Source organism: Stegodyphus dumicola, chromosome 4 (assembly GCF_044657685.1).
Source record: "Stegodyphus dumicola isolate Sdum_Otavi_A_Nest chromosome 4, ASM4465768v1".
NCBI lineage: Eukaryota > Metazoa > Arthropoda > Arachnida > Araneae > Eresidae > Stegodyphus > Stegodyphus dumicola.
In genome coordinates this window covers 236,030,569-236,047,860 of record NC_140771.1, presented here as the reverse complement: position 1 = coordinate 236,047,860, position 17,292 = coordinate 236,030,569, and the positions used below count along the sequence as shown (strand labels likewise).

The 17,292-nt window shown below is 35.3% G+C and overlaps 1 protein-coding gene across 1 annotated transcript in view; it reads left to right on the top strand.

Moving 5' to 3' along the window:
• The window catches only part of LOC118186596 (uncharacterized), a 108,613-nt gene that overhangs the window by 62,182 nt on the left and 29,139 nt on the right, over positions 1 to 17,292 (top strand). The window contains exons 19-23 of the mRNA XM_035356706.2: positions 1,196 to 6,233; positions 7,101 to 8,496; positions 11,382 to 11,714; positions 15,415 to 15,580; positions 16,216 to 16,391. Of these exons, the coding sequence (XP_035212597.2) occupies positions 1,196 to 6,233; positions 7,101 to 8,496; positions 11,382 to 11,714; positions 15,415 to 15,580; positions 16,216 to 16,391 (7,109 nt within the window). The remainder of the gene's footprint in view (positions 1 to 1,195; positions 6,234 to 7,100; positions 8,497 to 11,381; positions 11,715 to 15,414; positions 15,581 to 16,215; positions 16,392 to 17,292) is intronic.

Here is a 17,292-nt window from a genome sequence, read left to right as displayed (position 1 = left end):
TTTTAGCATTAATGGATAAAAATATTAAAAAGTAAGCTCTAAATATTGTTTTTTTTGCGTGGGTCGTTTCACCATCTGAAACTAAAAACACATTTAATGTGTATATTTCTTAAATACTAAAATAGCCAAATTCTTTAGAATTGTAAAATTTTATTATATATTTCTTTTAAATTTAGTACAAATTATTATTTACTATGATTATTGTCAAATAGCGTATTGTAAAAGGTTTGGTTAGTATCACTACAGCAAAATACTCCAAGGCTATCTGCCTTAGGGGAGGGATGCCTTCAGAGAGGAATTCCCAATGGAAAGGGATTCATATCCCCTTTTCCACATGGGGAAAACCATGAAAACGTCCGTGCAGCCAGCCTGTTTACCGTATTTCCAACACTGGTCGAACTGCCACTGTTCAGCGACTTTGCCACTGGACTACTGGTTAACCCAAAAATAGACTTCACAACGCTTTTACTTTCAGCCAGTTTATAAGGTACTTCTCCCGCCTTCTTAGCTTGCCTTCGTGGTGTAGTGGTCAGTACGCTCGACTCGTATTCCAGAGGTCCGTGGTTCGAGTCCAGGCGAGGACATTGCTCCTTTTTCATATCTCCTGCTTTCAAAAATCTTGATGTCTCTACAGTGCGACCGAACTAGAAATGGTGGTGGATGATGATTCTCCACCACCAGGATTTGGCGATTGGGTCCCATAACCCTAGTCTCCCTTTAAAAGGGGGGTATATAAGGTATTTCTCCCGCCTTCTAGCTTGCCTTCGTGGCGTAGAGGTCAGCACGGGGCAAAAGGTTATAAGGTGGAGTAAGTAGTATTCGAAAAGTCTGTAGTTCGAGTCCCGGTGAGGGCATCGCTCATTTTCCATCTCTCCTGCTTCAAAATAACCTAATGACTCTACTAGTTGATCTTCTTTTATTCGATGATTTACGAGTTGTTAATAACTCTGAACAGTGTGTTTAAAATTTATATCATTTTTGAGGCAAATTAACTCATAAAGTGTAATAAATATTTTCGAAAACAAAAGAATAAATTAGATTTTGAAACTTGTGAGGTTTATTTAATCGTAGAAATAAATATAAATTAGTCACATTGATTTAAAAAATTAATTGAATATTTTAAAAGATTTAAATGCAAATTAATTAAATCTTAATTTTTATAACATAAAATTTAATTACTATTTTTTTTAAACAGGTAACTTGGAATTCCGCGGGCAAGATCGTTATGACACTGAAATGAGCTTAAGTAGCTATGCAGTAGATGGTACTGTGAGAGGTTTTGCTCAATTAAGTGGTAGTATGTCTGCAAAAATGACTGCGGATTACAGGATTATGGAAGGAAAAATGAATAAACTGAGCATCACTGGGAAAATGAGAAATCTTTCTGTTTCTGCTCTTACTAAATACAATGGCTTATTAAATATCGAAACCTCGTTCTTGCCTGAATGGAACACTGAAGTTTCTTTCGAGACCATGAAGACAACTGGACACATCGAGAATACTGTATCCATTACTCTTGGAGATGGTATACGAAGCAGAGCGCACACTATTAAATTTCAAGAAATTCTTGGCTACAGTGGTACCTTGAAAAATAATAAAATTGATGGCTCACTTAGCTTAGCTTATCCCGAGAAAAACATAGATTATTCTATTTATGTAAATCATGAAAATACAGATAAAAATTTGAAAAGTGCTCTGAAATTTCAATATGACAGGAACAAGCAGATCAGCACAGAAGTTCAGCTTAATTTTGATACAGAATATCCACTAAGCTTCACAAGTGATATAAAGCTTCGTTATCCAGGACATAGTGGTGCTGCTCGGCTGGCCATCAATCAGTCAAATGCAAAAGAATATCGAGCAACTATGTCTTATCAATGGCAACAAAGAAGTACTGAAATGATTATTCATTACAATGATAAAAGTGAAGGTTCTCGATTTAAATACGAAGTCGATGGACAACTAAAACTTCCATCAGCAAGACCAACACTATTTGCTACAACACTTGGATTCCATAGAAGTCAGTTCGCCTTGTCTTCAGAATTAAATGTTGGTATTAACAAATATCAAATGAGAGCGGACTACATAGGAGGAAATTCTCTTAACCATCGCATTACAGGTCAGGTGTCTTCAAATAATGACATATATGCTCTAGAAGCAGCTATTCAGCATCAAAGAAATAAATTAAACTGCAATGCTGAGATAAAAATGCCAAACCGCCAGAGAATTACCACCAAAATGGAAGGCAGGATGGGAGATAATCACCGAATAGGATCCTTTGAAATATTATGGGATGCAGACAGAGACAGCAGCAAGCGCTTTGCAGTAACAAGCGAACTGCGAAACAAACCCGACGGATATGATGGAAAACTTGCTTTGGAAGTGTACCGAAGAAGAATGACTGGAGCACTTAGCATTGGCTTACAAGGAGATTTACGCAACTCCCAATGGAAAACCAATAATAGAGCTGAATTTGAATGGGCACCAAACAAAAAGGTAACAGCAGTGTTGGCCGCCAATATCGAAATAGACAGATCTCAACAACAAGTCAATAGTCATTTAGAGCTTGCAACACCTTACAATGGCTATGAGAACTTAACTTTGAGTATAACACATTTATATGCTAATAAGCAGTGGGATAGCGAAATTTCTAGCAATCTGCCGGGAAGAAACCAGTTTTCCGTGTCATCAACAGGAAGATTTAACTTTGCAAGAGGTGGGGCTAATGTCGATGCAAAGGGGAAAATTCATACATCATTTATGCAATTAGAAAACTTGTATATGGAATTTAATCATAACCATAATCCAATCGACCTTGCAAGTAAAGCACAGATTAGATGGAACAATTATGATAGAATAATTTTAGAATTATCAGGTAATCGACATATCGAGTCTAACACACTAAAAGGTGTGATCAAATTCAAAACTCCGTTTTCTTATATGGAAGATATTTCTGCTGAAATAAACCATAGCTATGTAAAATATAATTATTATAGAACACATGGTTCACTGCAGTGGGCTCCAAGCAGACAAATAACCTTAAATTTTGAAGGCAACCAGCAACTAAGTGGTAGACGAAGAACATGTACTGTATCTTTGAAAGGTACTTCTCCGTATCGCGGATACGAAAACGTGGAAGCAAAGGTAATTTACAGAAATGATGGCTCTAGTTTAAATACAGATGGAGAATTAATCTGGAACACAAACAGAATTACTTCATCTGTCTCTGGTGTGATCATGAATACTTTATATCATAAGAATTTTGAAAGCAAGATACAATTTACTACTCCTTTTAGGAATTATGAAGCTGTCGATCTGTCATCATCACTAGAAATACGTCAAAATTCGTATAAATTAAATGTGGCTACTAACTTGCCTTATAGTTCAAAATTATCTCTGAGTTCTGTTGGAAAGATGAACAGTTTTAATGATATTGAATTTAATGCATTGTTAACAGCAGAATCTCCTAAATACATGGATCCCAAACGAGGGTCCATTGATTTTGTGCACAAACTTATTAATTCTAAACTGCAAAGCACTCTTGATGCTGGTTTTGGAAATGAAAAGGTTACCATATTGCTGAGCGGCTTAAGTGAATCTACTTATAACTACAAAAATATTGAATTTTCGGCAACAATAACAACAACTTTTAAGAAATATGAAGAGCTGCATATTGATTTAACCCATAACCAAAGGGATGCTGAATACTCGACAAAACTGCATCTCACCAAAAATGAACTGAGTGGATCTTTGAATCACATGCTCATTTTTAGAGATTGGTTAAATTTTGATACACAGGCGGAATTAATTTCAAATTCGCCCATACTCAACGGAAAAATTTCAATCCATCATGAAGGCGACGGATCTCTGTTAAAGCACACTAGCTCATTGCTTTGGGACAAGAACAAGGAAATTATACTGAGTGCTGAGTATTCCAGCAAGTTTTATTCAAAGTCATTTAATGCGAAAATATCTACTCCATTCAGGACTATCAGGGAGCTAGAAGTTAATTCAGGTTATGAATATCTGAACACTGAGCTCAAAGGATTGCTGAGAGTTTTATGGGACCGCAGAAATAAGATGGAAGTCAACGGAAATTTTAATTACAATCGATGGGAAAAGGTCAATGCCAATCTGGAATTTACCAGTCACTTTAAAGGGCATGAGTTTTATTCCACCTTAGCTAAATATGATTTGTCCAGTGCACAGAAAACTGCACAATTTTCTTTCCTTTGGGGCTCTGCAAATAGGAAAGAAATAGTTGCAAAAGTTAATTTCTTAAAAAGCTATCGTTCTTTGAATCTGGAAACTACTTTAGCAACCCCCTTTGATGAAATGAAAAAAGTCTCTTTCAGCGCTACATGTAACTACAGTAGAGCGGATAAAAGCGTAAGTTTGATTTATTCTAAAAATGACAACAGTTTCGTCCTAAACGGGAGATCACTTATTCGTCGCGACGGAGCCTCAATAAATTTTGAGCTTTCTACACCTTACAGAACACTTAGAGAATTAAAAACATCAGCAAAGTATGATAGACTCAGAAATGGTATCAGCGGTGAATTGTTTTTGGACTGGAATAGCGCAAATACGTATAAAATGAACGGACAGTACGAACTTAAAGACACCTCCGTTGAAGCAAAGTTTGGAGTCGTTACACCAGTCGAAGGCTACGAAAATGTAGTTCTTGAAGTTAACGGTAATTGCGAAAGTAGTAAATTTAATTCTCAAGTTAACTTAAAATGGAGTAAAAGTAAAAATATTTTAATTGATGTTTTATCAGAGTATGATCCAAGAAGCGGTTTCGTCACTTTCCGGGCAGAGAGTCCGTTTCCAAAATATAGAGAAATTCGTTTTGAATCTAATTATGAAAAGAAATCTGGTCAGTATAGTGGCAAAGTAACAACTACTATCAATCGAAGGAGCACGTACGAGGGAGTTTTAGCAGTAACGTATGGTGGAAACAATATAGCCAAACTAAACCTGAGATTCGTATCACCTATTGTTAACTTTAGAGAGATAGAGCTAACGTCTTCTATTGATGCTGAACCCGGATTTTATCAGTTTTCGTCTAATCTAAGAATGGAAAATAATGAAATAAGTTCCCTTATTTATTTGAGCAAAAAAGGAAATGAATACATGGAATGCAAAGTGAAAGTAAATACCAATTTCGAAAGATTCAGAGTATTTAGCTTAGACAGCTCTTTAAGCAACGATGATTACAGTGTTATCGAGGGACGCATAGATTTGGTAACACCCTTTGAAATTCTTCGCAGCTTCGAAGCTAGCGGCGAATATAAGCTTAACAAAGATGGTGGATTCATTTCCCTCAAATGTAAAACACCTCACAAAAGTCTAAATATCGAAGGCAAGATGTCTAACAGCCAATTCCGCCCATTAACAGCATCGCTGGAAATCAATGCTCCTTTTACAACTTTCAAAAAAATTTCTACTAATGCCGAAATAAATATGATAAATTGGAGCAATGCACAATTTAAATTTTCAACTAAATCACCAATATTTGCTCATACATTTGATGTATCCTTCCAGAAAGATGATGATGATTTAAGCTTTGAACTAAAAGCTGATTCATCAGCTTTACCTTACAGAACGGCTATCGTTTCATGGAAAGCAAGTTACAATTTGCCAAAGCGAACCGAAACCGAAATTTCTATAGAATTAATGGGCAAAGTACATTACATTAATGGCCAGTTTAAAGACTCTGGAAGGGATATTGATGTACAAGTAACTATGGAAAGTTCATTACTTCCAGAAAACAAGGCTGATCTTTCCGCTTCATACTCACGTAGGCGTAATAATAAAGTTCTGGAAGGTAAGATGTATTTTATCGTTCCCAGCTCAACTCACCAAATTGTTGCCAATTATGAAACTAAAGGAAATCAAATCGCTTCTACGCTAAAAATAGACAGCAATGTTTTATCCTTTTCAACACTGAATGTTCAGGCTAAATACATAAACAATAACGGTCGTGACATTGAAGCAGCATTTTCTGTTTCCACCCCTGAAACAACACACACAATTACAGGAAGCTTAAAGAATTATGAACGAGAAAAATTAATTCAGTTGAAATTGGAATGCCCATTGGCAGCGTCGTTGAATCCATTTACTATCACGGGAACACTGAACAATGAGAACTTCGATGCTATGGATGGATCACTGATCGTTACCACACCCGGTAATGAAGTCCGTGTAGCCGGAAGCATGAAGAAAGTTGGGTAAGTCTATTCGCATTCCTTGTATTCTATAAATTTTAATTCCTTCAATTGGTATCTAAATAAAGTCTGCCCAAACAATAAGTTGGATATAATAACATTTTTAGTCATGAAATTTTAGTCAAGTTTCAGTTGTTAGACGTACAAAGAAGGAAATTATGATAAGAGAAACGAAACCTTTTCCTAAAGCTTTTCATAGCATAACCTTTTTTAAAACCTGTGTTTGTTTATTTTGAACCTTTATTATACAACTGAAAATGAGCGTTAATCTCATTGTATAATATTAATTTATTCATTTTAGTGTTATTTAATAAAATCCTCAATTTCAATCAGTGGATTTAGATTAATAATCTTGAACTAAATTTTTTGAAAGTTTAGTTCTCGAGTTTCATTCCACTAAACTGTCAGATTTACAAACAATAGAAACATATTGTCAAGGGTATTAATAATGGTAACACGTTGCTTTAAAATGTATCAAATATGCATTATTTTACATTTTCCTTATGCCTATACATTAGTTTTTTGGAATTAAGAGTACAAAATTTCTTATTTTATTTTACTCGCGATGTGAAAGCTGTATTAAGTGTTTTTTAAACATAATATATTTATATATTGATTAAATATGTCGAACTCACCCCAAAATATAGTGCATATTTAGATAACAATGAAAACGGACTAAAATGTGTTCTACATAATATTATTTTATTTTTTATATCAATTATGTCTTAAAATATTATCCTGCATTAACTGATAGAACAGATTAGTGAATATTAAGTATTTAATTTTTTTTATTATTATTATTGTTTTTTTAAATTCTTGTATTGAATTTTTTTTTTTTATTTGGAAAATAAATATTTTTTCTTTTTATAGCTGGAAAAATGTGGAAGCTTTCTTAACCGTCACCACACCAATAAAATCCCTCCGAATGCTAAGAATTGATGGAACGTATTTAAACGACAATTTCCAAAATGTTGAATGCAACTTCCAGCTGGAAACTTCTAACGAAAACATTCCAGAATTAGGCCTCACCTCTAAGCTCAGTCGGACGCAGTCATCGGAAGAAATGTCCTTAATGCTTCGCTTGCCTGTTGCAAACTATCAATCGGTTCAGCTTTTAGCAAATGCTCACCACAATGCCGAATTTTCAAATGCTGATTCTAGAATAACATTGAGTCTCCCCAAATCAAGGTATGTTGTATATTCTCAATATGGAATAAGTAAAAACCGAATATCGGGCAGAGCAGAGCTTGAACTGGCTGGTTTTAAGTGGCTGACATCCGGAAGACTGGAAAATACTGCTCAGCAAAAAGATGTTTCTCTGAGTCTTACTACTCCCAGTGAAAATACTTATATTTTCGGGGGTACTTATGGAAACATAGGTAATCGTCAGCAGCTCACAGCTACTTACAGCAGCCCCTCTAATGAACGCTATAACTTTAATTCATCGCTAAGTTTCAGAAATTTCGGAAATTTTGAAGTCGAATTCGAAGTAGAAACACCTTTCAACAGGTACAGAACAATGCAAGCCAAAATAAAGCAGGAGTACATTTTCAACCACCATTTTTCGACTATTGTCGAATGCTGGAAAAACGGCCGTCATGGTCTTTTTAGACTCCAAAATCATATTAGTAGAGATGGCTTGAAAGGAGTTATTCAACTAGCTTGCCCTTATACCAAAACTGAAGATATAAAACTTCACTATACGCATCAAAAGAAATCCTCAACCAGCGAATGTAATCTGGAATTCCACTACAATAAAGTCAAACATCTTAAGGTAGGCCTTCTACATAAAAGCGATAAAACAGCTCATATTACGTTAGATATTCCAGTTTTGCCCCTGACAGTAACTGCTGATAGTAAGAAAGATAGGAACAGTCGTGAAATAAAATTTATGTCGACTTATCAAAACCGTGCTGTCGCTTTTCGAACATCTTATACCGCCGAAGACAACGAATTCCGCCATGATGCATCATTCGCTTGGGATGAGAGCCGTAAAAAAGGAATTTCCTATGACATTAAGATGGCTGATACTGAAACTGGAAAAGAACTATGGAGTAGGCTTGACACTCCTTTGAGGTCTCTGATGATGAAAGGGAACTTCACCAGAACTAGCCGAGCTTCGTCTGGAGGTGTGGACTTTTATTGGGATGCATCTCGAAGCTTAGAGAAACGCATGGCAGTTGGAATTCAACATGCTGACATGAGCAGTTACAGAGAAACATCTCATCGCATACAAATTACTGTAGAGCATCCAAAACTTCCAAAGGTAGGTTACCATTTTCACACTAAAATCAACCATGCATCTTTCAAGTAAATAATTTATTTTACAACTGATACACCACACGAAATGTATTGTAAATTGAATAACTATTACTAGTAAGAATGATTTTAAGACTGAGCATATGTGGATTAAGAACTATATTTTTGAATGCTTTATATTTGATTCATGATTGCAGACGATTTACAGAGCAAATTCCAGATTTATGGTTATGCTTTTACTTATTTTTCCATACATCTCTCAAATTTGAATCCGCTGCCAAAAATATTATCTTCCTTGAATACTTGGCTATACTTAATTCTTTTGAATACCAAGCATTTGCTTTATTTAGTTTAAAACGTTTTGTAAAATTTAGTAGTAATATATGCGGTTAGTAAATATATAAACTGAACTCAGTGGCGTAACAGCCCTAACGGGCCAATGCCTGAAATCTGCTTTCTTGACCGGGGTGCGTAAGCATATGTCCTGAACAAGTGGCCTGCCTATGGCAGGACCCCCAGTGTTTAGCCCCCAAGCGAACTTGGTACTCATTTTATCGACTCAAAGAATGGAAATCAAGGGATGAAAGACAGAGTCGACCTTGCCCAGTCCGCGGATCGAACCCCGGACCTGTGGTGGTGATGCGCAATGCGCTAGCTACTGCGCCGAGCTTCAGTAACTACGAGGGCAATCCGAAAAACAAAGGTCTCCTATTTTTTGGGGACGTAGAGAAAGTTTTAATACGGTTGTTGGCAACACTGTTGTGAGTGGTGCCTTCTCCGCTACCACATAAGCACACAGGCGCTTCGTTCGGATGCTCAGTCTTGGCTTGGCAGCCAATCGAAATGGAGCTCCCGATAAACGTTACCGCCAAGTGCGAAATGCGCGCAGTTATTCGATTTTGAACGCAAAAGGCGTTAAACCGGTTGAAATTCACCGCCTATTGACGGAAGTGTATGGACAGTCGTGCATAGATGTCAAAAACGTTCGCAGGTGGTGTAGAGAGTTTACAGCCGGTCGTACTGAAATTCATGAAGAAAGGAGCGGGAGGCCGTCAATTGCCGACGAATTGAGTTCGTATTCGTTGAGTTTCGCGATTGTTGAGTTCGTAAAATGCGTAAAGATCGGAGGATCATCTGGATGCTCCTGAAGCTCCTCAACACTTCCTGAAGGGCATGGCGGCAAGCTGGTATGATATGGGCATTGTAAAACTGCCACAGCGTCTACAAAAATGCATCGACCGAAATGGCGATTATGTTGAAAAATAAAGCATTCTGCAGTCTTTAAAGTGATGTAGCAATTATAGAAAATAAACGGTTCTTTGTATATCTAAAAATATAGGAGACCTTTTTTTTGGGGATTGCCCTCGTATCTAGTTAATAAATATATTCGGTTAGTAAACTGCATATATTGCGTATATACGGAAGTGAGAGCTATATTGTGGAATTTATGCTAATTCTGTAAAATCTTTCATATAAAATAACAAAGGACATTTCATAAATGTCCAAGTATTTTATTTTTAAAAAGTAACTTCTTTCACACCAAGGACGTGTACTGTGCGTAAGCTTTCATAACTTTGGATAATAATAACACGGATGTCAACTTAAATATTTTATGTCAAAATCTAATACATTTGCTTAATAATTGTACCGTAATTCTTTTTAATCTGTGGTACTGTAGACCATATATTAACATTTTCTGTTTTACTTAAACATAGTGGTACTAAAGTATTTTCAAATTTAACGTTTATATATTACACGTGAGTTTCATTTAATTCATAAAATGCTGGTATGAAAAGAATTAGATATATTCAAATGCTGGCGATTTTTAAACATGTTAGATTTTCGTTTGGTATTTTAAACATTTATTGGAATTAATTTTGTAGTATTTTGCTCGACATTAATAGTATTTATTTAATTAAATGCTATTCCAGTTTTTATCTTTGTAATATATATGTGTGTGTGTGTAAGAAAAATTAAGAATATGTAAAAGATAAATTATAATTTTAATTAGCAGCATAAATTCATTTTTCTTCTCTATTCTAAAAAGAGTACTCTCTCTTTGCACTGTGTCATTTCGAGAAAGTTATTAATAGAGAGGAAGTACCCAGATTAAAAATGAGCAATTTAGAGGCTTTTTGAATTATAATTTTGATTTACATATTGTTACGAAATGTCCACCACGCGGTAAGATAGCTTCCCCACAAAGCAGGTTTACGGTTGCCGGGAAATGGCACGTGAAGGCAGGGTTGCTATATCTGGCGAGAAATCGCACATTTTGATACAAAATTGGAAAATGGAGAACCTTCTAGAACGAATTCTTACCGGTTTGGACCGGAATGTTCTGAAAGGCAGTCCAAAAGCTATATAAGCCCTGCCAGCACACGGAGTCACTCATTCAATGTCTCGCCTAGCACGTTTGTGTTCAGTCTAGTGTCGAGAGTGTTTCGCAGCGTATCGCGAGTTATTGCATCTTCGAGTTTTATCTTAGAGTGTGTAGAGCTCCGAGGACGACCGAAACGGGCGAGAGCTGTACCCTAGCCTATCGCCGAGTGCATAGCGATTTGTAGCGTGGCTCGAGAGAGCGTAGAGTTCCGAGAACGACTAAACCGAGTCGGGAGCTGTACTCTGGTGCTTTGCCGTGGTGAAGCTTTCTCCACCGGCCTGAAGGCTGTGTTGCTGATTGTTTCAGCTTGCTCGTCGTAGTTTTCGACTACTGTAAACGTGTTTATGAAGCTGTTCTGAGTAATACGGGCTAAATAAATTGTGTCTGATTCTTCATCATGTGGTGTTGTCAATCACTCAAAATCCACGAACCCGTGCAAAATGGCAAAAATATTTTTATCTTACATATGTATATATATATATATATATCTTTATGATTTTGCATTCTAGGCTGTAATCCAAACCAATACCCTCACCTTCAGACCATCTGAAATTCATGGTAAAAGTGAATTGATTTACTCAACTAATGGACATCACAACATCCTCATGGAGTTCAAAGCTTCTGATTCGTCAGATGGAAGACGAGAAAGTCATTATAAGGGAGAATTCTCTCTAAAACATCCTGTCAACATGCTAAACGTGAAGTGTGTTGGCGAAATAACAGACAGAAGAATAGAATCTTCTGCTCACTTTAAAGTAGAAAATCTCTATAGACCACAGGTCCAAAATGTCAGAGAGATCAAAGCAACGATCCTGAAGACAAGGCAGCAAGTCGATTTGGTGGTAAGATCCTAAAACCATATTCGATAAATGTGAAATTAACTGGATATTTTTTAAAGATTTGTGTTTTACTGCCAGTTGTTATGTTATGGTAAAGTAGTCGTCAGATTCGAAATGATAATTAATTTTGATTCGATTAAATTGCAATTTAGATACATTTATATTTTAAAGGAATTTCCAAAAATAACAGTTTACTTTTGGTTTTAAATTAGAGGAAAGGAATTTTTGATAATGATAGAATGCAAAACACTGAGGATTGTTTAGAAATTTGAGAGTTACCGAGTTTTACTTTGTGAAATACATATCTTCATTTCTTCAATTTAAAGAAAAATAAAGACCATTCTATGAAATAACATTTCATACTTTAACTCTTTGAAAACCGAAGCCTTCGCTAACCTGTATGTTAAAATACCGAACTGCCCGAAAGGGGTTTCGAAATTCACAGCAATTTCCGCCCTTCCCCATCCATTAACCCCTTCGCGCCGACTGTCACGTATACGTGCCAGCAACTTATCTACAGGCCGACACGCAGGCGTGCCAGAGGATTGTTCCATTCTCTACCGACTGTCACGTATTTGTGCCAGTACTTTGGAACGTTTTTCAAACTATAATTTCTGCCACAAGATGGCACTGTATGTCCATATGGTTTTAGATGCATGTAAATTAGACCTTCTACTCGAAATGAGAGAAGCATGACTCACATACACGTGTGAGGGGAGGGAAGAAACTAACATCATAATTTCGGCTGTTTAGGTCGGTTATGGTCGTTTGAACGAAAGGCCGTCTGGGCCGTTATAGTCTTCAAAGAGTTAAGCTCTCTGTTCTAAGGTATTTTTTGTCAACCGTCGAAAACTAATTTCTTCATGCGATTCATTATTTCACATACTCAGTACCTACCTAACAAACAAGTCTGAACTAAATAACTAACTAGTCTGAGCGAAGAACTAGTCTTAACAATAATGCTGCTGAAAACTTTCCCGAGATCAGCTGTATGTTTCGAGGCTTCATCGGCTTATAACAATGCCATTAACAACGTTAAAACCATTTAAAATGTTGCGATCAAAAATCTTAAGGAGTAAAAGGGGGGAGTTTAATGTGAAATGGGAAACGATCAGCAATATTAAAGAATTTCCCTCACGTTTTTCAATTCTTCCACCAGCAATAAATGACAATGTGTAAGAAATTCAGAAACTTTCTTTTTAGAATGCAGATTCTTCATTATTTAATGTCTTTAAATATAATGCAGGGAGGTAATCTTTGGGAAAATTTTAAAACGTGGTACGCCGTTCATAGTGAACCGACGCAGAATGCCATTTTGAGACTAATAGCCCTTCAGAGCTAACCAAAATTTTTAAATAAGATGTTTTAAATTAAAACTTATTTTTAATCTTTATTTAATTAAAGATGTGAACTATGTGGAAAGGTGTATAATGGCCTGAATAAATGAATTCTTTTTCAGTTTAGTATTATATCGTAAATTCCAGAAATATTGAAAATAATATTTAATATAATCTGAAAGCTTTCAGATTTTACATTAAGCCCAAAGGGACGTTTTCTAACGTTTTATGGATTACCTTTATTTATTAATTATTGTATAATATTCCATAATAAATTCTTTATTAAATATCATGTTCTTTGCACTTAAAACATAAAACTTAATTCGACAGCAATATCACAAAATAGTTTTTAAATGAACTTATCTTTAGAATTTCCGAAACACAGTCTTGCACGCTGAAGAAAATAACTTTTTTGTTTCCATAGCTTGTTTTGAAATCTTTGACTTTGTTAATGAAAAATTCGTTAAAGCGTTACAAAATATGAAATAGAGCATAAAACAAGTTTTAATTTCTAAATTAAAGGGGCTTTCAAATGCCGTATTCGGTGGAAGATTACGTTATTCAAAATGGGATGGCTCTAGGTACCTTCGTTTTATCACAATGCGAGAAACATACATATATTTATGCAGATTACTTATTTTTTAGTTTCTTTAAAGTGACAGTTTGAAAAGTGAATCAACGGTTATAGTGAATCAACGCAAAATGCCAAAACGAAATTTATTGTCCTTGTAGGCGAATTGCCGCTCTGGACTAAATATTTATCAAACGCACTTTAAATTGAAATTTAATAACCTTCGAAATCGATGCCTTATGAAGCAGCAGCATAACATTGAAGTCTTGACAATCTTTCGTCACAGCTGCCTGTATAATAACAAATCTCGAAACATGATGTGATTTGAAGAGAAGTTTGAGCATCTGGGATGAAACAAATCGTGCAAAGGCCTTTTTTAGCAGATGGAAAAGTGTCAGGACGATTTTTTACACACAAATTCACTTATTCAAAATTGCTTAAGCAATTCGAGGGCGGTCGCCCTCAGCTTTCCCCCAAAGGTTTGAATAGCTGTAGTCAGTGAGATTATATGAATCATATTGGTCTCAGTTCTTGAAGTCTGAAGGATAAAATGTGCTCTTTCGTCAACGCTTTCTTTTGCTTTGATGAAAACCTTCAGTCATCCGAAGATTTGAGCTGAAATACAAACAGCATTCTCGGAAGCTGTATTAAAAAACTGCAACTTTCAGAAGCAAATATTCCAGGCTGTCGCAGAGGTTTGGATTGAATTGAGGAAAACCAGGCTGTACCCCTGAATTCCCTGCCTACATATTTTGACGACCATTTCTCTCTCTTTATCCTTTCTCAATACAAAAAACTTATTTCAATACATTACGGAAATCCAAACCATGTACTTAATTGAGTTTTTGAATCTCATACGATTTATGTGGATTACGTTTCTAATCTTGATATCATTAAGTTATGCTTTCGAATACAGATGAGTCATCAATTTGACGGTTAGTTATGTAAAGAATTCGGTACGTCTTTGACGGTCAAAAATGTAAAAGGTGCTTATTAAAAAAAAAGGCTTCAATGATGCCTCAGTTCTTTTGATATTAAGTTGCAGAAATGTTATTTTTCATTCAACCTACAAAGTGTTTTGAAGTACGTACATTACAGAGCGAAAATGTATCTTAAACAAAATTTAAGACTTACGAGAGTTCGTTGATATTTTATCAGGTTCAGTGTTCCGCCTTACTTGCTTTGGGAACATTCAAAGACCTGACTCGGAACAGGGAGCTTACTAAAGCTATGTTCAATAAATGTGGGAAGTATACAAGATACACAGGAAGGGTATACGAAACCCTTTATTTTTCACTCTTTACAATGATTTTCGGACTTCAGAATACAGAGACCAACCACTTGTGGTCTGAACGTAAGAATATAAAAATATTAACTAAACTTTAACTTAACTTTGGAATAACAAACAAGGGCCTCCGAGAAGATTGGCCGTATATTAACAGGAAGCCGTATGTAGTACAGAGAACTGTTAACACTACGATACGTTTAAAATTATCAAGAGGATTAAGCCTCTGGCCTGGAAGGCAACCAGCAACCGAGTAAAAACTGCTAAGGCAAGCGGCCTGCTTCTACTAACTCCTTCCTTTCTCTTGCTTGGCAAAAAGCCACAACTTAAGTACTTGGCGTTCGCCAGACAAATTTGCATAAATAAGTTAAAGCTTTTAATTCTGGCCGGAAGTAGAAAATGAGAAGTGATAGTAAAGATTTAAAATAAAATAAACGTTAGTAAAACTTAAGATCATTACAATTTGTCTGTTTTGTTTCAGTTTGTAATATAATATATGTATTTCTCTAGGTGAGAAACAACGATGATCAAATGACAGTGCTTGGTCAGGTAACTGGCAGAAATGGAGACATTAATGTATCGATCACGAGGAAAATGAACGAGATAATTGATTTGACATCCCAGATACGTTACAGCAAGCGTAACAGGATGCTAGACGTCTCTGTCAGTAATGCAGGTAAAGCACTCATGTTAATTATTATTTCAGATGAAACACTACTAAGCTAATAATTACCATGATTTGAATTTACATTTTACGCCATCTTAACAGTTACCGTTTCATCTTTCAGTTACTATTTATATTCTAAAATTCTTCTAAATTATTTCAAATTTCTAATGAATTATTTAAGAAAATTAAAAGAAACAGCCTATAATGTTTTGTAAATATCTTTTTAAGTTATATTAACTTCAGTGAATTAACTCGGCTATATTATTTAAGTACCTAATATAGAGATACGTTTTAACACGAAAAAAATTGGAAATAAAATAAAAGCAATGAAAATCATCCCAAAGCCTTGCATTCTTTATGGTGGATAAAGAAGCAAGCTTTCCTTGTAAATTGTCTGGATCCGAATCACGATTTAAGCGTTAAAGTTCGAGGGATTGATACTGCACTTTTGGGGATACGTTATCTTTCAACCACTTCGGATGTTATTTGACAGTATCTTTGATATCGAGGTAGGATTTGTCCAATAGGTCCGATGAACCAAAGTGTTAATGTGAAATAGGTAAAGACTTTCACAAATTGCCAAATATAAGGCAAATAATATATGAATTTTACATAAGCTATACAATGTTGTTTGTTTGTTGCAGAAAACTCTGGATTCCAATTTACTGCAGCATTCCCTAAGGATTCCGCAAGCCTGAAAGTCTCACACAGCACACGAGGAAATGTTATAAACGATGCCAGTCTATACCTAGGTTTAGAAGAGTCCAAAGTCCTGAAATCTCAGGTGAACTGGAGACCAAGATTATGGGAAGAACTAAGAGTATGTACTAAGCATTGTTTATTCACTTAACCTATATTTATTGCCATAAATAAGAGGTTCTGAAGAAACAATTAAACTTTCAAATTTATCTAAAGAAATTTACTGATATTAAAGAGTCTTGAAATAAATGCATGAGAGGCAGAAATATACAACTGTTAGAGAATTTATCGCACGTTTCTTTTATAATCTAGATTTAAAATTTTAAAAAGATAGCAATCTTTTGAAATTACAAACAAGAAACATTTCAGATTCTCAAACTGGTTGAAATTTTGGCCGTGAAGAATATGTTTGGTTGTGATAATCTCTGCTCTAAAAGAGTTAATTCCAATTCATAAAGTGATGCAGTTAACAGTTCCCAGTCATTTAAAGTATTTTCATTCTAAGATACACTTAATTTTCAGAATCCGTGCAGTGAGCATAGGGCTAGTAGGCACAAATATATTTTTTATTTCCATTTGGGATTTTGAATGTAATAAATAAAGCAGAGCATCTGATGGCTGCCAACAAAAAAAGGAAGGGAGGCTTTCATGGAACAATTTTGAAATTAAATTTGTTCTTATCACTGTTATCCAGATCTTAACAAAACTTGGCAGAAACTGACAGGTTTAGATGGCGGAAAAAGAAACCGAGACGATCTGCTCGAGTTTCACATCGTTGGGCATCACAGTTTGAGATATTGTTTGGTATGAATGAAACTAGTAAATTTTATGGTTATTTAATTTTAGATTTAGAAATTATTTAGATGAGAAAATAAATAAAAGTAAGTTTTACATCAGCTTTGCAATGAAAGGATAATATAAACATATTTTTTTATCAAAATATACGAGCTTTATTTTTAGAATTTAAAGAAAAATGTGTATTTTGAGGTTCATTAAATATAGTATTTAGACGGTCATCTAAT